At 41.0% G+C, this 20,571-nt stretch overlaps 1 protein-coding gene across 1 annotated transcript; it reads left to right on the top strand.

The window, feature by feature from the left end:
- Positions 1–5,000: 5,000 nt before the first annotated feature.
- On the top strand, positions 5,001–18,982 carry LOC136012740 (uncharacterized). The gene is made up of 3 exons (XM_065675803.1): positions 5,001–6,851; positions 17,329–17,575; positions 18,651–18,982. Exon 1 carries the CDS (start codon positions 5,126–5,128, stop codon positions 6,254–6,256), a length of 1,131 nt encoding a protein of 376 aa, XP_065531875.1. The 5' UTR covers positions 5,001–5,125; the 3' UTR covers positions 6,257–6,851; positions 17,329–17,575; positions 18,651–18,982.
- Positions 18,983–20,571: the final 1,589 nt, after the last annotated feature.

Genomic DNA, 20,571 nt, shown 5'->3' on the forward strand with positions numbered 1-20,571 from the left:
AAATTCCTGTGAGTTTCCAGGGTTTTAAATTACACCTGTGCGCATGCTGTTCTGCATACGGATTCTGTGTGATCAAGACCAAGGAACAATATTGAAGATATATGTAAACCAGAATTTGTGGAGGCATTTAATTAATTGTGTGGACGCTATTCTTCAAATTCTTATTGTCATTAGGTTTTGTATGTTTCACTCTCTTGTAGCTTCTGAACTAATGTGCTGTTATGTATTAAATTTAACAGAAAGGCAAAAAAAAAAAGAAATAAACTCTTTGCACATCTTGTGAAAATAACCATCCAGTTAGATAAGATAAATGTCAGCAGCATTCTCAGTGAAAGTAAGCAGTTTATATTCCACTTTGCAGGGCAATGTGCACCACGATACAAAATCACAGCTAAAGAACAAAATCCCAGTCTTACCTTGTTCCATAATAAAAACCACAGTACTTAACCAGAGTCAGAATCATGAGAAAAAAGCTTCCATTAATTCCATTGTTTTCAGGATAAATGCATGTGTATGCTGTAGATATATAGTGTTAATTAATCCTACAGCCCTTTTAGTCAAGATCCACTGGATTATCTTTTTGAAAGAAGTCCTATTTTTCTTTAGGTCTCTGAGTTAGAATTATGTTCAGCAGCATGAGCTCATTTCCTTTTGACATAAACATACAGGGATTAGCCATGCATTACATTTACAGGGTCCAATATAGAAAGGTGTCTTAAGCTCATGCATTGTGTGACAACTGTCTTTTATATGGCTGAACATGTATCTCAGGAGATGGAATCCATTAAGCACATAAAGAAAAGGCTTGCTATACATGTAAACAGACAATGACTTTGATAGGTGAGCCTATATAGTCTCAATATATAGCTATTTTCCTTGCTGGCACAACACAATTTGTTCTTTTTTAACTTCTCCAACACAGGATGTTCCTGCTAGGCTTTTTTTCATACTGAGACATATTTTTTGATAACTAAAATTGCTCAATTTATAAACCATGCTCTCTTTCACACTTTTCTGTTACTCTCTCTGAAAAAGAGTGGATGTATCATTGCAAAGATCCATCTTACGGATGTTTAAACTGGTATTCTTCATTAGTTCTAAAGAAAAAAAAAAAACCAAAAAAACAGCTCAGTGTTTAAATTGTACTTGTTAAAACTCTGGCCTAACTGGTTTTACTTCTTTACTTACCTGTCTGTATTATTTGGCTGGATTCTAGTTCATAATTTACATGTTCTCAGACCACCTGAGTTGGGTCAGCTAAAGATGTCATGTACCTAGATTAACTACAAATACACTTCTGCTTAGTGCAACTTAGCCTTTCAGAGAACTGTATTAAATAAAGCACATATACTGTATACATTTCCCAAAGAATTTCTGAAACAAGATTGCATTTCTTGTTGACAGTTCACAAAATAGACATAGACATTGTCAGAATTAATAAATAACCAATAACCCCATCCCACACTCTACATTCTTCAGAACTTTGCAAGAATCCTAACATTTCTTGTTTTCCTCTCTCTATTGTGCTCAATTAACTATTTTTTTTTTCCTTAGTTATGGATTCTGACTCCTTTTTTTTTTTTTTTTTTTAGATTCACTAAAGTTGTCTAAATCTTCTCTTTCACAAAGTTGTGCCACATAATATCTTTACTAGATAACCAGACTTAAGTAGTAAAAATTATTCTAGTTCTGGAGATACAATATATCTAAATTCACTTACATCTGAGTCTTTATCAGCAGTGGAGATGTAGTTGTCATATGTGGAAGGATGAATCAATTAAAACACAAAAGGTGATATTGAAAAAGGGTCAAATGAAAGGATTCCTAAAATTTCTATATATATCTCTTGGCTGCAAAGATGACTGAGGGTGAGTAGCTCAGACACACATATATTTTGAAGATGCCTACAATTAGATTAGGCCATGTCCACCTCCAATATTGGTTTAATGATCATGTAGGAATTCACCTATTGCTTAATATTTAGTATTATTCAATTTGCACACATATGCGGTTGACAGGTACCTCCCTTCTCTATTACGTTGACTTTTGTCAGTATTCACACAGACCCTCAAATACCTGCCTGGGCAAGAGAGTGTAGGGTTTACAGAATGATGTTTGCCATGCCTACAACAGGTGCACACTGTCCCTACGCTGTAACCCTTGACAGCCCATGTCCCCAGACAGCTAAGACACATGTCAAAATCATTGTATTCCACCTTCTGAAGCTGTGCCATGGTCAGCTAGAGGTGCAAGAAGCAGAAAAGGCAAAGTCTGGTGTTAGTATTTTGGGCAGTCATCTGGGAGAGAATAACAGCTGTGGTGAGAATCCTTCTCACCTCATAAGGTTGCATAATTCATGCAATTAGTTTTGTTTCACTTTATTCTATTTTTCATACAATATTACTGTGAAGTCTGTAGAATAGTTTGGGTTGGAAGAGATCTTCAAAGATCAGCTAGTTCCAAACCCACTACCACAGGCAGGGAAACCTCCACTACGTCAGGCGTCTCAAAGCCCCATCCAGCCTGGCACTGAACACTTCCAGGGATGGGACATCCCCAGCTTCTTTAGGCTAACTAACTTTTCCAGTGTCTCACCACCCACATAGTAAAGAATCACTTCCTAATGGATAATCCAAATCTACCCTCTTTCAGTTTAAAAGCATTCCCCCTTGTCCCGTAACTACATGATCTTATAAAAAGTCACACTCCAGCTTTATTATAGCCCCTTATATGTACTGGAAAACAGTTACAAGGTCTCTCTGAAGCCTTCACTTCCCCAGGCTGAATAACCCCAGTTCTCTCCACCTGTCTTCAGAGGAGAGGTGCTCCAGACCTCCAATCATCTTCATAGTACTCCTTGGACTTGCTCCAACAAGTCCATGTTGCTCTTGTGTTGGGGTCCTCAGAGCTGAACACAGAGAGCAGAGTAGAGGGGCAGAATCACACCTCTCAACCTGCTGGTCACACTGCTTTTGATGCAGCCTAGGACACAGTTGGCTTTCTGGGCTGCAAGTGCACATTGCCAGTTCATGTTGAGCTTCTAGTCAATCAATACCCCTAAGTCCTTCTCCTGAGAGCTGCTCTCAATCCATTCTCTACCCATGTTGTAGTTGTTCTTCGGATTGGCTGACCCAGATGCAGGATCTTGCACTGGCCTTGTTGAGCTACATGATGTTTCACTGGTTACCAGTCAAGCCTGTCAAGATCCCTCTGGATGGCATTCCTTCCCTCCAGCGTGTCAACTGCACCAGACAGCTTGGTGCCATTAGCAAACATTTTGAGCATGCAGTCAGTCCTACTGTCCATGTTGCCAACAAACGTTAAACAGCACTGGCTGCAATACTGACCTGTAAGGATCACCACTCGCCAGTGGTCTCCACTTGGACACTGAGCTGTTGACCACAACTCTTTGACTGTCACCATCTAGACAATACCTTATCCACTGGGTGGCCCATCCATTAAATCCATGTCTCTCCAGTTTAGAGACAATGATATTGTGCAGGAAAATGCCAAATGTCTGACACGAGTCCAGCTAGATGATATCAGTCATTTTTGTCCTATCCACCAATGTTGTGGCCCCATCATAGAAGGCCATAAAAATTGTCAGGCAGTTTGCCACTAGTGAAGCTGTGTTTGCTGTCACCATTCATGCCTTTGTTGTCCCTATGTTTTAGCATACTTTCCGGGAAGATCTGCTCCCTGATCTTGCCAGACACCATGGTGAGACTGCTCAGTTTTCAGTTCCCTAGGTCTTCCTTTTTTCCTTTCTTAACAATGGGGGTTATATTTCCAGTTTTCCAGTCAGCAGCAACATCTCCAGACTGCTACAACTTCTCAGTTAAAAATAATGGTTTGGCAACTTCATCCATCAATTTGCTCAGGACTTACGGATACAATTATCAGGTCTCATGGACTTTTGCACCTTCTGTTTTCTCAGATGTTCTTAGACCTGATCTTCTACTACATCAGGCAGTTCTTCATTCTCCTAGTACCTGCCTTTGACTTATGTAACTTGGTCAGTGTGGCTGGAGGTTTTTGCCAGTGAAGACTGAGGCAAAATGTTCATCGAGTACCCTGTCCTTCTCCATGTCCTGGGTGACCAGGCCTCCTGTTTCTTACCAGAGGGGGCCCACATTTTCACTTGTCTTCTTTTTATCCTCAGTGTACCTATAGAAGTTTCTCTTGTTTCCCTTGATGTCCTTGGACAGATTGAGTTCTGTCAGTGCTTTAGCTTTCCTAACGTGATCCCTGCCTGCTCCGACTGTCTCTCTATACTCTTCCTAAGATACCCATCCTTGATTCCACCACCTGTACTCCTCACTTATTGCACTGGAATTCATTCAAGAGTGACTTGTTCGTCCATGCAGGCCACCCAGTGCTCTTGCCTGACTTTCTCTTTGTCCGTATGCATTTCTCTTGAGCTTGGAGGAGGTGACCCTTGAATATTAGCCAGCATTCTTGGGCCCCTCTTCTCTCCAGGGTTTTATCCCATGGCACTTGTCCTGGTTTTGAGCAGCAGCAGTCATTTTTCTCCTTCTTAGGAGCTAGTGCAGTGCTGTGTTTTGATCTTTTGGCCTTGGAGCAGTGGTGATAACGCCGATGTTTTCAGTTGCTGCTCGAATGTTTGGTGTGGCCAAGGACTTTCTGAGCCTCATGCTCTGCCAGGGAGGAGGGGAGGCCGGGAGGAAGCAGAGACAGGACACCTGACCCAAAACTGACCAAAGAGGTATTCCATACCACAGCACGTCATGCCCAGGAGGTAACTTGGAGTGACCCGGAAGGGTTGGGACTGCAGGGTTGGAGGAGGTATCGGTTGGTGCTTGGCTGGGGGGAGTGGGGTGAGTTATCGGTCGGCTGGTGCTGAGGTGTTGTATTCTTTCCTCTTGTTATTTCCTTTAGCATTATTATTATTGGTGGTAGCAGCAGTGATTTGTGTTATACCTTAGTTACTAAACTGTTCTTATCTCAACCCATGGGAGTTGCATTCTTTTTGATTCTTCTCTCCGTCCCTCCAGGAGCAGGGGGAGGGCAAGAAGGGGGGGAGTGAGTGGACGAGGTTTGTGGTTGGGTTTAAACCACGACAGTTCTTTTTGGCGCCCAACGTGGGGCACGAAGGGTTGAGATAATGACGGAGATGATCAGATTAATAGTCGTCACAGTGCTGATTTATTGGCTCTCAAAGTTGTTTCTCTTGCTCTCAGCGCTTCAGAATGTAGTACATTACATAGAGCCGGTATTCCCTGTGTTCGTGTTTATCAAGTGTGGGGCTTGGGCTAAGGTTTTTGTTTCACTGTACTTTATGGCAATGGCTTGTAATACGGGTGGGCTCCAGCAGCAGGGGGAGATGGATGTGGCCGTGGACTTGTACCCGGCCGTCCCGCTGCTCTTCACCGCCCTGGCCCTTGTCCTCGCCTCCGTCTTTGTGAAGCTGCGGGGAGCCGAGGGGGAGCGGCCCCGGGAGCCGGCGGCGGCCGAAGCGGCCCGGGAGAGCGGCCCCGGGGACCAGGCGGCGGCGGGAGCGGGGCCCGAGGCCGGGAGGAAGGCGGCTGCCGAGCAGCGGGAGGAGGCGGCCGAGGAGCCGAGCCCCGCGGAGGAGCCGAGCTCAGCGGAGGAGCCGAGCCTCGTGGCGGCCGAGAGCGTCCCTCGGAAGCCGCCCGCCGAGCCGCAGGAGGATGCAGGAGCCCAGGCAGCATTTCCCAGCAGGGCAGAGGAGGAAGAGCTGCACCCAGGAAGAGAGAAGCCGGTGGTGGGAGAGCCGGCAAGCACAGCAGCTGCACCAGCCCCAGGGACAAGTACAGCAGCATCACTGGAGAGTTCTGAAGGGTTTGAATGGCCTTTGGGTACCCTTGGGACCTGCCTGCTGATTGTGATGGGGATCAGCATGGTGGCACACACACAGAGCGTGTTCTACCCACGGCCATTTTGTCTGATCTCAGAAGTTAAGCAGACTCAGGTTTGCTTCTTGTCTGGGGTTAGACCACAATATGGGAGGACCAAGAGATCTTCCCCAAGGCTGGACAGCCATGAGTGGCAGTGTGTGTGGGACAGTATGAGCGAGCATCTGGTCCACTGGGCCCCTCCAGTGCTTTGGAAGCATTGGAGATGGAAGGTGGCTCTATGGGGTCCCCAGCAACAAGCTGCAGAAACTGCTGAAGGGGACAGTGAATTATTTCGAGCCTGGTGGGCCATGACACTTCAGGCCATCAGGGCAGATATGCAACATAGAGATGGACTCATGATCGAGGGGTGGACTTAGCAATGGACACTATTGCCCAGGTTATTCACTAGTGTGAACGTTGCACACAGCCTCTCCTGCTCTGAGAGACCGTAACAAGAGATGGAACCTGACATCATGGACCAGATGGACTCAGCAGCTTTGTAGGTCCATGCACTAAGAAATGATGTTTTTCTCTGTGTATATGTAGATGTATATATATATGTAAGAGTGATGGCATATTGAAGATGTGGGATCTGAGCATGACGTGAATGGTATGGAATAAGGGGTGGATAATGTCCTGGTTTTGAGCAGCAGCAGTCATTTTTCTCCTTCTTAGGAGCTAGTGCAGTGCTGTGTTTTGATCTTTTGGCCTTGGAGCAGTGCTGATAACGCCGATGTTTTCAGTTGCTGCTCGAATGTTTGGTGTGGCCAAGGACTTTCTGAGCCTCATGCTCTGCCAGGGAGGAGGGGAGGCTGGGAGGGAGCAGAGACAGGACACCTGACCCAAAACTGACCAAAGAGGTATTCCATACCACAGCACGTCATGCCCAGGAGGTAACTTGGAGTGACCCGGAAGGGTTGGGACTGCAGGGTTGGAGGAGGTATCGGTCGGTGCTTGGCTGGGGGGAGTGGGGTGAGTTATCGGTCGGCTGGTGCTGAGGTGTTGTATTCTTTCCTCTTGTTATTTCCTTTATCATTATTATTATTGGTGGTAGCAGTAGTGATTTGTGTTATACCTTAGTTACTAAACTGTTCTTATCTCAACCCGTGGGAGTTGCATTCTTTTTGATTCTTCTCTCCGTCCCTCCAGGAGCAGGGGGAGGGCAAGAACGGGGGGAGTGAGTGGACGAGGTTTGTGGTTGGGTTTAAACCACGACAGCACTCCACCAAGCAGATATCTCAAGAGGCCGAAGTCTGCTATCATGAAATCCAGGGTATTGAGCTTTCTGCACACTCCACAATTTCATGTTCAAAGCAGACAAGGCTGCCCTCCATCTTCACTTTTCCTACCAGTCCCTTTTTTTTAGTAAGGGCAAGGTTCAGCTTAGCATCTCTTCTCATTGGTTCCTTCATCACTTACAGAAAGAAATTAGCATCAATGCATTCCAGGAATCTCCTGTATTAAATAATAATTATTTTACAAAATAAGATTCTGAATTCCTTGTTTTTCTCCCCCTACCCCCCCCCCCCCCGAAAATTCTACTTTCTTTTATATATTAGCGAACTTTGAATTATTTTATCATCTTTAGTATGTTATAAATTCAGGAATAATGATCTGAAAGTTTAATACAATTTTCAGAATGATGTACTAAAACTATATTCATTGCTTGTAACACAGAAAGTCTCATCTTCTCATGGACAGGGAAATATTTTTATCAGAAGATGAATGACTACTTAACTCATTTTCTACCCTCTCTTATATCTATCCTAAGTGCATTTCTTGACCTTGTGTACGGACAAACGCTTTTAGTAATGATTCATGTTTGAACAACCATTTCTAAATTAAATATCCAGCACTACAGTATTCTGATGTTTCTGGTGCATTTCTCAAAACATTGTAACATCCTTGGCTTATTTTTTTTTTTTTTGAAAAAGGATAGTTGGCTTTTTTTTTTTTTTTTGAAAAAGGATAGTTAAAAATAAAGATAATGTTTTTAAAGTTTGATTAATATTAAACTAAGTATTTGTTCTGAGAATAAAGAATAGGTCAGAAATAAAGTGGGAACTTGAAATTAACATACATTAAAAAAAGTAAGAATAAACATATGGAAAAGTAAAAATTAAAGCAATAGCTTTAACAGATGTTCTAAATACATATTGCAGCATAGAAATGCACTTCTTCGAGGAGAGGTTTTTTAAGAGGAACAGGGAATATTCACCTGGAAAATTAAGAAAAGTTTTTTTTCAAAAAGCTTTTAAAAGGGAAACACTTCTTTTAGATAACATTTTTTTCCCAGTATTCTTTTCCCCCTCCTTCAGAAACATAATTATCACAAAATCACACTTGATAATGCTGTTAATATATTTATGCATATATTGACTTTTTTTTAATCACTTACACATGCTGCTCAATCTCCAGAATCATATTTAACTTCAGCCTGAAACTCAGACTTCACAGAACTGATATTTTTAAGGTTTGTGCAACATATTGAAGTTTTTTACATATCCAAAGAGATTTTCTAATTTTTGCTCTACAAGTAGCAGTGCACTTATTAAATTCTATATATTTTAAGAAATTAAGATAATTTAAGTTTTCATGATATTATAGTACAACATTTTCTTGCAAATACCTTTTCAATAATGCACAGACATTTTATTAAATTCATCTTGAGATAGAGAGAGAGATTACACAGCATGGTTTTTCAGCTTTTCCTCAACTTCATTCAACATGGTTTCCTGAGAAATCAGCTTCCCTCCTCTAACCTGTCCACAAGAAAAAAACCTGCTGTTTGTCAAATGCTCTACTAAAGTTACTACTACAGTTCAATTATGTTATTGCAGCCATCTCATAATTTCTTTTTTATTTTTTTTCCCATTTATGTCCAGTTATATAACTTACAGAAGCACTGCAGAATATTACGTTAGGATATGCTTTGTTTGCATAGTATCCCGCTTCTTACTGTTTCTCCATGAACAGGACTAATGGTAACCGCCACTCTTTAATTTTTTTTTGGTCTGATATTGTTCCTTTATGTCAGTGTCATACTCATGGTCTACATGGGCATCTAAGGCTAACAAATCTTTAAAACATACACTTGGATCATTATCATGTTATCTGTTAGCAGAGCAAAAATACTGAGACTCATTTGACGCGTGAAATTTATGATACTGAAAGTATCATATGATGTAAAAAAAAGGACACATTTGAAAACTTATTTCTTTAGCTACAACTTTGCTGAGTATATATAATTATTATGTAGAAATGCATTTCAAATTTATCTTTTGTGTTTTATCAGTGATAAAGTAATTCTGTTTAAAGATGTGAAAAACATGGGTAGAGGTGGGTAATGTTGAAATTCTACAGGGTTCTCAGAGCTAAAGCTAGTGCAGTCTTATTCACACTGTTTTCTGCTAGTGTCCCCTGGAATTAAGTTGCCTCAGCTATTTGAATTTGTCCAAATAGCCAGGGAATGAGCTAACAACTATTCAAGGGTCCGGTTCAAAGGACCAAAGTTCATTCACTGTCCCTCTTAACAGAGTAGGTGCATCCAAAAATTTTATTTCTTGTATTTTATTTATTTATCTTATCTACTTGAAATTTATGTATATGTAAAGATATACATACTTTTATAATAGGCAAAAATTCTGGGGTTTCTTTCAACGGAAACATAACTTTGTTTTTAGAGGTTCAATCAAGTACAGTGATCTCACAAGTGAATGAAATAAGACCCAGCCCTTAAAGGTTAAGTCTTTGCTCTTTTGGATAAAGCAAAGGTATTAAGAATGCTCCCTTACAGGATGGTTCCTCACTTTGCCCATGAATAGAATAGAGCAATGACTTTAAAATGACCTAGAAGTAAAAATTAGCAGGACTCAATTGTACATGTTTAGATATGTAGAGTAATTTTAGATGTTACAGGTCTTGCCTCCAGTAGCTGCTGCTACTGCTTCTGGCTGAGTGACAACCCTGTGTTGTATATGCTGGCTTACATGGCTATCTCAGTCTGAGATATCTCAAGCATCTTTAAATGTGAGAAACATGTTTAAAAATCTAAATTCTGCTAAATCTAGCTTCTGGAGAGAGATTGAGGTCATGTATCTCAAGTTATGTATTAAGGTGTTAAGAGTAAAGTGTCTAAACTTACATTAAATCAGTAGAAACAGAGATATGAATTTATTTACACAAACCCAAACAATCAAGAAATGCCCTAGGTCACCTAATACATCTGTCCAGGATGAGTGAAAATGGCATGTAACTTGCAGGAGATCTGTGTTATTCAGGAATCTGGAGGCTGGGAAGATTATCCCACAGGCTCTAAAATGACACTACATTCGGGCAAGTGGATGAATCGTTAGCCAGTGATAATATCTGTTGACAGTTGTGGATATTCAGACACCTACTACACATGCAAGAAACTAAATTTAGGTGCATTAATTTGAAACTCAGTCCATCGCTAGGGAAACGGTAACCAATGTCTGCTGTGATGATATCCCACAGGACTTGAGTGCTTGCCTTTATCCTTGTAAAATGCCCTGCTATCTGGCACATTGGGGGAATTGGAAAGAACTTTTTTAATAAATATACAGGAGAGGGAGAGATCCATAAACCAATTAAAACTTCTCTTCCCTTTTCTCTGACAGCTGTGAAACAGTGAAATGTAGTATCTCAATCCACCAGCCCCCCGTTGTGGTTTAAGTCCAGCTGGTAACTCAGAACCATGCAGCCACTCTCTCACTCCCCTCCCCTTCCTTTCTCCCCAGCTCCTGGTACGATGAATACTTCCTGGCCACCTCCCCGCAGCTTATATACTGGGCATGACATGCTGTGGTGTGGAATACCCCTTTGGCTGGTTTGGGTCAGGTGTCCTGTCTCTGCTCCCTCCTGGCTTCTTGTGCCCCTATTCATTGGCAGAGCATGAGAGATTGAAAAGTCCTTGATGAGGGTAGGCGCTACTTAGCAACAACTAAAACATTGGTGTGTTATCAGCATTGTTTTCAGACAAAAGTCGAAAACGCATCACTGCACTAGCTATTAAGAAGGAGAAAAATAACTGTTACAGCTGAACCCAGGACACCCTCTAAATCAAGGATGCTAGAAGACAAGTTTCACTTAGCTTTCTGTTCTTCTTTAAGAATGTGTGAACCTTTACTAGGTACTAACTGTGGGTCAGTTCTACTCTGTGAATCCCCCACTGGTGTCATACTCCTTGAGTACCCAGACAAGGGCAGATACCGTAGCTGTTGTGGTTCATTTCTAACTAGCCATAACAATTATTTTTTTCAGATGAACAAGAATAAGAACCCAGACATTTTTCCAGTGTGAGATCAGGATAGAGTTAAACACCTAGGGAATGGGAGGCCACATCCCTTACCTTGCAATAAAGACATAACCAGTGTGAAACAGAATTAGCATATAAATAGATAACGCATACCTTCCACCTAAAGTATCAGAAAGATTGAAAAAAATGTGGGGCTTCCACTGTTAAAAAAAAAAAAAAAAGAAAAAAAATAGAGTCTATCATATTAAGTTTTTTAATCCAGGTTTTAGAAACTTTTCACCTGGTAATTATGTAGCTATGATAGGTGAAAGGAGAGAAAGCAAAGAAGACAGAGTGAAATACAAAGATTAAAAGAGATGATTAAGACATTTTTTTTATTTCAGGCTTGATTCAATAGCCCTAGGGAATCTCACGCTTCTTTAATGAGTGCTGCTGCTTAGCCATCTTACTCCTGCCTAATAAGAAAAATAGGTCCAAAGAGATCACTTCAAAGACAAGTGCTTCAAAGATAGGTTGCATTTAAAACCATTTTCCCTTCAGCTTCCCTAGTCTGTCTCCATGACATTTTTTTCTTCTGTCATCTAGTATTTTTGAGCATGAACTGTGAGAAAGGCTTAAAATTAACAGTTACATTATACAGAAAAATATTTCTCAACCAACCTTTTCAAATATGGTTCCCTGCATTTAATGCCTGTGTCCATATTTATCATCTCTCTCCCATTAGATTTTGCATCATGCTCCACTACTACCTGCATGTTTTCCTGCACTGACGACTTATATTTCCAGTGGGCAGGCAGCACCTGTGTCTGTGCAGTATAGGTCTTCCAAATCTATAAGATGATTCCCCATTCCCTGCCAGGTTCATTTTGTACATAGTAGAATTGTGCTTTTGTGTAATCTATAGTTCAGGACACAGTCCAGATACTCTGCATGAAAATGTCATTGACCATTCAGTTACAGCCTTTCTTTCAGCTTCCTAATTAATATCGGTTATAGCCCCATCTGAGAGTTCCACAGACATGTGCATAAAAGCATATAAATATATGAAGAATTGTGCTTTTCAAATATTTTTAAAATATGAAGAAAATCTTACTCCAGCAATCATCATCCTGTAGACAAAGAAATGCAAGGAAGAAAATTAGGAAAATACCTAATTGGATTTATGAACTCTTCCCTAATCATAAATTGATAGTTAATTTGTCAGTTACAGATTTCAAAATATATTGTTTTGTATATTGCTTTTAAGACAGCTAGCTTTTTTTTTTTTCTTTTATTTTCAATTGTCTTCTTTTCTTTTTTTTTTTTTTTTTCCTTCCCAATCAAATGCTGGTGTTACATATTGAATTCTTATTCATCCAAAGACATCAATTAACCTTAGGCTATTCAGGCATATATTGACCAATAGGTATATTAATAATTTCATTACTTGGGAGTTTGTCTACATGAGGGAGCAAAGCTGTACCTTTCTGTAACAATTCCTGTAAGTGATGCTTTCAGTATACAGTAATTCTGGAAATGGCGGGTTTTGGGCTGAAAATGCTGATCTGCTAGCTTCTATAAAATCATTCTCCAAAGTGCTGCCTTAAAAAGGCATGGCTTCTGGGAATGACTACTTAATTGCAGGACTTAAAAGGATAGCATGAACAGAATTTGAACTACAAAAAAGGTTAGCTCTTGGGAAGTTTTGGACTGACTATAAATGTTATCTGCCTAGTCTTGTATAATAAAATCAGTTATCAAAATATGACTATGTCTAAGACCTAAAACGTCTATAAAATATTGATTTTAAAGATTTTATACCTTCATCACTTGTTAATAATGTACTTCAGTGTTTTCAAATCAACTGTCTACAATGTCATCTTAAAACACTTTTATTATTTACTCACACTGACTTAAGACAATTGCATATATAAAGAATAAGAAGTGTAATACAGTCTGCTTTTTATTTACACCGCTCTTACAGTGCCAATGTATTGCCATGACGCTTGTGTTTAATGACATGTTTCTAAGTCACAAAATATGTCTCTTTTGAGCCTCTGGACTCACTCAAGCAGGTCCATGTTCCACTTGTGTTGGGAACCACAGAACTGAACACAGTGCTCTGGGTGGGGTCATGAGAGTGGACTAGAATCACCTCCTTTGACCAGCTGGCCATGCTCCTTTTGATGCAGTCCAGGACACGATTGGTTTTCTGGGCTGCAAATGCACACTGCTGGCTCATGTTGAGCTTCTAGTCAATCAGCACCCCCAAGTCCTTCTCCTCATGGCTTCTCTCATTCCAGTCTCTGCCCATACTGTATCTGTTCTTGGGATTTCCCTGACCCAGGCACAGGACCTTGCACTTGGCCTTGGTGAACTTCATAAGGTTTACACTGGCCCAATTCTCAAGCCTGTCAAGGTCCCTCTAGATGTCATCCATTCCCTCCAGCGTGTTGACTGCACCACACGGCTTGGTGTTGTCAGCAAACTCGCTGAGGGTGCACTCAGTCCCACTGTCCATGTTGCCGACAAAATGCTAAACAACACTGGTTGCAATACCAGCCTCTTAGAAACTCATCCATCTCCACTTGAACCTTGAGGCATCGACCACAACTCTTTGGGTGTGACCATCCAGCTAATTTCTTATACACTGAGTGGTCCGTCCATCAAATCCATGCCTCTCCAATTTAGAGAGGTCATAAACTAATTGCCAACATATTTATACTATTTGCTGAATATAATTCCAAAATCTGAAGGGTAAAATAAGTCACTGTTTATGTCATCTAAAACTTTGGCATATATCCCATGAATCAACTTTAAAAAGTTTCTGTTAGTCAACAAATGAAATCTGAGTAATATTTTTTATATGCCTAAACTTAGGCAACACTAATCCCACACAAATCACAGGATATTCTTTACATATGCATTTTAGTTACAGAAGATTGTGTGCTACTTAGCGTCTTATGAAATTGCTACATTTTAGCTTTTAGGCTTCACATTCCTTTTTTTCTATCATGTAACATATAAAAGTATGTCTCTACCTTGAAAGATGAAAGTCTACTTTTGGAAAGTGAGCTTGTTGAGTTCCATTTCAAAATGTGATTCCAGTCATCAGTGTAAGTAATGTTGAATATTATTAACTAAGTTCTTTGCAATTTTACTCAATTCCCATAGATTTTGTCATGGGATTCATCTCACCATACATAGATGTTGACACTACAGAGCTACTGAAATGATGAGGAAATTATTGCATGATTTCCTCCACTTTCCAGAATTTTAGCAGAGCTTAATACACCTAAAGGTAAAATGAATCCCACTTTTACTGTTCTGCAAGTGAGCAGTCACTTTAAACCTATGATCTTAAACCAGGATTCAATGATGTATTGTTCTGGTTGTAAGGTGGGCTGATGACAACCTCATGAAGTTTAACCATGACAAGTGCAAGGTCCTACACCTAGGTCGGAGCAATCCCAGACACAGCTACAGGTTGGGCAAAGAAGAGATTCAGAGCAGCCCTGCGGAGAAGGAGTTGGGGGTGTTGGCTGATGAGAAAATGAACATGAGCTGGCTTCAGTGTGCGCTCGCAGCCCAGAAAGCCAACCGTATCCTGGGCTGCATCAAAAGGAGCGTGACCAGCAGGTCCAAGGAGGTGATCCTGCCCCCTCTACTCTGCTGTCATGAAACCTCACCTGGAGTATTGTGTACAGTTCTGATGTCCTCAACATAAAAAGGACATGGAACTGTTGGGACAAGTCCAGAGGAGGGCCATGAGGATGATCAGGGGACTGGAGCACCTCCCGTATGAAGATAGGCTGAGGAAGTTGGGGCTGTTCAGCCTGGAGAAGAGAAGGCTGCGTGGGGACCTAATAGCAGCCTTTCAGTATCTGAAGGGGGCCTACAAAGATGCTGGGGAGGGACTCTTCATTAGGGATCATAGTGACAGGACAAGGGGTAATGGGTTAAATCTTAAGCAGGGGAAGTTTAGATTAGATATAAGGAAGAAATTCTTTCCTGTTAGGGTGGTGAGGCACTGGAATGGGTTGCCCAGGGAGGTTGTGAATGCTTCATCCCTGGCAGTGTTCAAGGCCAGGTTGGACGAAGCCTTGGGTGACATGGTTTAGTGTGAGGTGTCCCTGCCCATGTCAGGGGGGTTGGAACTAGATGATCTTGAGGTCCTTTCCAACCCTAACTATTCTATGATCCTATGATTCTATGGTTATACCTATCCCCAACAAGATCTTATAATATTTATGTATATAAATGTATAATATAATTTAATATATATACCATATGCAAGATATACCAAAATGCACCTTATTTTTTATGATTCAATATTTATAAAGCATACTCAATTCATGTATTAACCTCATAAATTAATTGTTGTTGAAAATCTAGCACAGAGTAGGATATAAATCAGCAGTATTCCTACACTGACCAGCTCTGATAGAATATGCAGTCAATTGGAATTTTTTTTATGAAAAGATAGCCATTTTTACTACATTTTTTGACAATTATCAAACCAATTCAAGTGCAGTTTATCTTCCAGTTCAAGTTTAGCATGTCTTTCATATTAAAAGGCAGAAAACTGAGGGCACGAATTCTTCAATGAAGACAAATTATAATATTTTTCTGCTTAACTGTGAAAGTCATATCATTTTTTCAAGGGCTGCTCAAGCATATTAATATCCAAGCCTCAATAAGCTACAATATCACACTGTTCCACAGGGTAAACCGTTTTTCAGCAGTTCTTTGCATAGCATGCACCAAAGAAAAAAAAACACCATCTACAGATTTTACATTCATGAAGATGGGAAGGCATGGTGCACAGTCATAGCTACCAGTAATTTCACAGCACTTACTTTGTTCACCCTGTTCTGTACTGTGAGAAAACTGAGATCTTGAGGAGTCTGAGCTGAACTATGTAGCATCTATAGTGTGCAATCAGAAAGATACAGTAGGATGTATGAGATCATCATGTGTAGACTGTTATCATAAATACGGTGGTACTTCCATAGCAATGTGCCTACTGTGATATTCTTTGCCATTAGCTTAGAGGAAGACTAAATATACATCAGCTTTTAAATTTAGACGTATAGTTAACCTTAAGCATCTGCTAAACTCTTACTGTAGGAACCAAAACTTGCAGGCATCCTACTGATAGTTTTTCTCTTCTCCAGCACCCAGATGACATTCTTCTATTGAAATGCCCTTTGTCCAGCACTATCATGGGGTTTTTTTGTGGGTTGTTTGGCGGCGGTTTTTGTTGTGGTGGGGTTTTATTGTTGTTGTTATTATTATTATTCTACTAATCCTGGCTTTAGCTATTTTTAATTATATGCAGAAACATGGTAGAAATATAAAATCACTGATAAGAAGCTGAAGCCTGATTAAACCAAATGGGATTTTTAATATCCTTGCTGTTATAATCCTGTACTGTTCAAACAATCTGGAGGAATGAAAGACATATAAGCATGGTCAGCTTTAAATTGTTACAAGGTTTATGCAAGTCTAAGAGTGATAACAGTCAAACCCTAGCAAACACCCTTATTTGATACAACCTCAGGTTGCAATATAGTAGCGCTTTAATAAATTTTTGTTTCCAGAAAATATCTTAGGATATGTACGATGTTGCAACTTCTCCTGCTTCCATCTCTCTGGTGAGCTGACCCTGGCTGGACACCAGATGCCCACCAAGGCTGCTCTATCACTTACTCTCCTCAACAGCACAGGGGAGAGAAAATAAAACCAAAGGCTTGCATGTCAAGATAAGGACAGGGAGAGCTCATTTGCTTCTTACTGTCGCAGTAAAAATAGACTCAACTTGGGGAAATTATTAGTTTATTTTTCTTTATAGAATTTATTTATTTTTCTTTATTTAATTTATTTATCACTTAATTTCATTAATTTATTACCAAATCAGAGTAAAATAATGTCCAATAAAACAAAATCTTAAAACACCTTCCCTCACCTCTGCTTTATCCTGGGATTATCTTTACTCATGAATTTTCTATGTCTTCACTCCCAGCAGTGCTGGGGGAATGGGAGTTGCAGTCAGTTCATCAAACATTGTCTCTACCTGTCATTCCTTCTCTGGGGGAGGATTCCTCACACTCTTCCCCTCATTCCAGTGTGGGGTCATTCCCATAGAAGACAGTCCACCAAGAACTTTTCTAATGTGAGTCCTTCCCACAGGCTGCAGTTCTTCAGTCCTTCAGAGTGAGTCCCTTCCATGGGGTGCAGTCCTTCAGGAACAGACTGCTCCAGCGTGGATCACCTGCACGGTCACCAGTCCTGCCAGCCAACCGGCTCCAGTGTGTGCTCCTGTCTCCACAGGGGCACAGGTCCTGCCAGAAGCCTGCTACAGTGCAAGATTCCCACAGGGTCAGAGCTTCCTTTGGGCATCCATCTGCTCCTATGTGGGATGCTCCATGGGCTGCAAGTGGGTATCTGCTTCACCATTAACCTCTGTAGGCTGCAGGGGAAGCCTGCCTCACACTTGTCTACCCCATGGGCAGCAGGGGAATCTCTGCTCCAGTATCTGGTGGAGCACCTTCTCCCCTCCTTCTTCACTGACCTTTGTGCCTGAAGAGTTGTTTCTCTCACATATTTTCACTCCTCTCTTCAGCTGCAATTGCTCTTGCACAGTAACTTTTCCCCCTTCCTAAATATGTTACCCCAGAGACACTACCATTGTCGCTGATGGACTCAGCCTTTGCCAGTGGTGGGCCCATCTTGGAGCTGGCTGACATTGGCTATATCAGAAAAGGAAGAACCTTCTAGCAGCTTCTCACAGAAGCTACCCCTGTAGCACCCCCCACTATCAAAACCTTTACACACAAACTCTGTACAACCTCACACTATCTCTTTTTTTTTTTTTAAGCAAAGATGACATTTTCAAATCATCTAATTTCTTATTCACAAGATACTAGTAAGAAAATCTGTGAATTCTTTTTAATTGCTTAGACCTTTGAATCTTGTGCAATTTTTATAAAACAGTACATTATGGCCAGAGTATGTTTGTATGAAATTGTCTTATGAATCATGCTGTTTTCTTAGTGAAACCTTAAAATCAGATCATTGCAGAACCTTTTGAGTGTGCACAACAATCACAACTTCAGTTTCTGAAATTTTTTTTAATAATGTGCAGACACTGAGTGAGTCAAAGCTACTCTTGGTCTCCTAAAGAGATACTGAGACTCTGAGATTGAGACTAAAGACTCTCAGTCTCATTTCTTAAATGTGTGAGCACCACTTTAAAAGCAGCTGGAGACAATTTCCCTGCTTTTCCAGCAAACAGCACTACTACCTATTTCTAGGTCATTGCCACATAACAATTTTGTTTGGAATCTGCCTCCAATTTGGAATACAAATTTATTCTTGGCATTATATACCTTCCCGTTCTCATGCCAGCACTGTTAATTTGCTTACATTAGTCTTCTTTTTTCCCTGATGTTAATTCTGTAACTATGCTTATAGACAGCAGTCATGTTTTGTCTCTGCCTTTGTTTTTCCAGTTTCAACAACACGTTTCCTTCTGAGCCATGGCTATTTTCTACGGTGGATGATGACGCAGAAAGCACTGAGGTTGCTATCGACTAAAATTTCTCCAGAACCAGAAGATCAAAGAATCACAGAATCACAAAATGGTTGAGGTTGGAAGTGACCTCTGGAGGTCATCTGCTCCATTTGCCCTGCTCAAGCAGGGCCACTTAGAGCACACTGCCTTGGACTGTGTCCAGATGGATTTCTAATATCTCCAAGATGGAGGCTCCACAACCTCTCTGGACAACTTGTCCCAGGGCTCAGTTGCCCACACAGTAAAATAAAAAATGTTTCCTGATGTTCAGATGGAACCTCCTGTGGTTTTGTTTGTGCCCATTGCCTCTGTCATTGTCACTGGGAACCACTGAAAGGACAGTAGCACAAATATACATCACTGTATAAGGTTATCAAGATGCTCAAAACAGAAAGCTCAGATCCACAAGTACACTGACAGTATGAGAAAGCAAACCTGTTTTCAGAGTTAATACAAGGGCTCTTTTGCATAAACCAGACATATTTATACAACTGTCTTCTATTTGACATAGACATTCTCTTACTCCTATGCCCTATTTTAGGCTCTTTTTCCCTCCATATCATCTTAATAATCTGGCACAGCTACAGATTGGGCAGAGAAGAGATTCAGAGCGGCCCTGCAGAGAAGGACTTGGGGGTGCTGGTCGATGAGAAAATGAACATGAGCCAGCTTCAGTGTGCGTTTGCAGCCCAGAAAGCCAAGCGTATCCTGGGCTGCATCAAAAGGAGCGTGACCAGCAGGTCGAAGGAGGTGATCCTGCCCCTCTACTCTGCTCATGTGAGACCTCACTTAAGAGTATTGTGTGCAGTTCTGATGTCCTCAACATAAAAAGGACATGGAAGTGTTGGAACAAGTCCAGAGGAGGGCCACGAGGATGATCAGGGGACTGGAGCACCTCCCATACGAAGACAGGCTGAGAAAGTTGGGGCTGTTCAGCCTGGAGAAGAGAAGGCTGCGTGGAGACCTCATAGCAGTCTTCCAGTATCTGAAGGGGGCCTGTAGGGATGCTGGGGAGGGACTCTTCGTCAGGGATCATAGTGACAGGACAAGGGGTAACGGGTTAAATCTTAAACAGGGGAAGTTTAGATTGGATATAAGGAGGAAATTCTTTCCTGTTAGGGTGGTGAGGCACTGGAATGGGTTGCCCAGGGAGGTTGTGAGTGCTCCATCCCTGGCAGTGTTCAAGGCCAGGTTTGATGAAGCCTTGTGTGGTATGGTTTAGTGTGAGATGTCCCTGTCCATGGCAGGGGGGTTGGAACTAGATGATCTTGAGGTCCTTTCCAACCCTAACTATTCTATGATTCTATGAATAGATCTCTCTATTTATAAGTTTCAAAATACAGTTGCACATATCAGTCTGAAATATCTTTTGAAATAACATGCTATATTGCATTCTCTTTTTGCATTGCCTATTATAATTTCAGTATCTTCACTTCTTACTCTGTAAATAAAATAGTCATATCTTACCCATGAAAAACTGGAATCACGAAGCTGCATAAATGCTGGTGTTTTCTTAATAAATTCGGACATTCCCAGCTGCCACAGATCGAATGCACAGTAAAGCAGATCTTTGAGGATTTGTGGAAATGCACCTTTAATGTAAAATGTTAAAAGTTTTTTAAAGTCAAAGACCCTTTTGATAAATCTAGTAGTTTCAAATGTAAAACAACAGGTCAGAATCACAAAAACTTGAAAGTGAAGAGAAAGACAAAAGTATATAGGTATTCATGTAGGCATATGCATACCCAGAAATTAATTCCACTTTGTGGATCACTAAGAAGGAACTGTTTGCAGAATCATCAGAATCATATAGCACCATATATGCTACTGCAGTGTGCATCAAACCCCTTTCATATTAT

Source organism: Lathamus discolor, chromosome 4 (assembly GCF_037157495.1).
Source record: "Lathamus discolor isolate bLatDis1 chromosome 4, bLatDis1.hap1, whole genome shotgun sequence".
NCBI classification, from domain to species: Eukaryota; Metazoa; Chordata; class Aves; order Psittaciformes; family Psittacidae; genus Lathamus; species Lathamus discolor.

Excerpts from the sequence above, each read along its gene's own strand:
- LOC136012740 (XM_065675803.1), top strand. The coding sequence starts at position 5,126 with ATGACGGAGATGATCAGATTAATAGTCGTCACAGTGCTGATTTATTGG.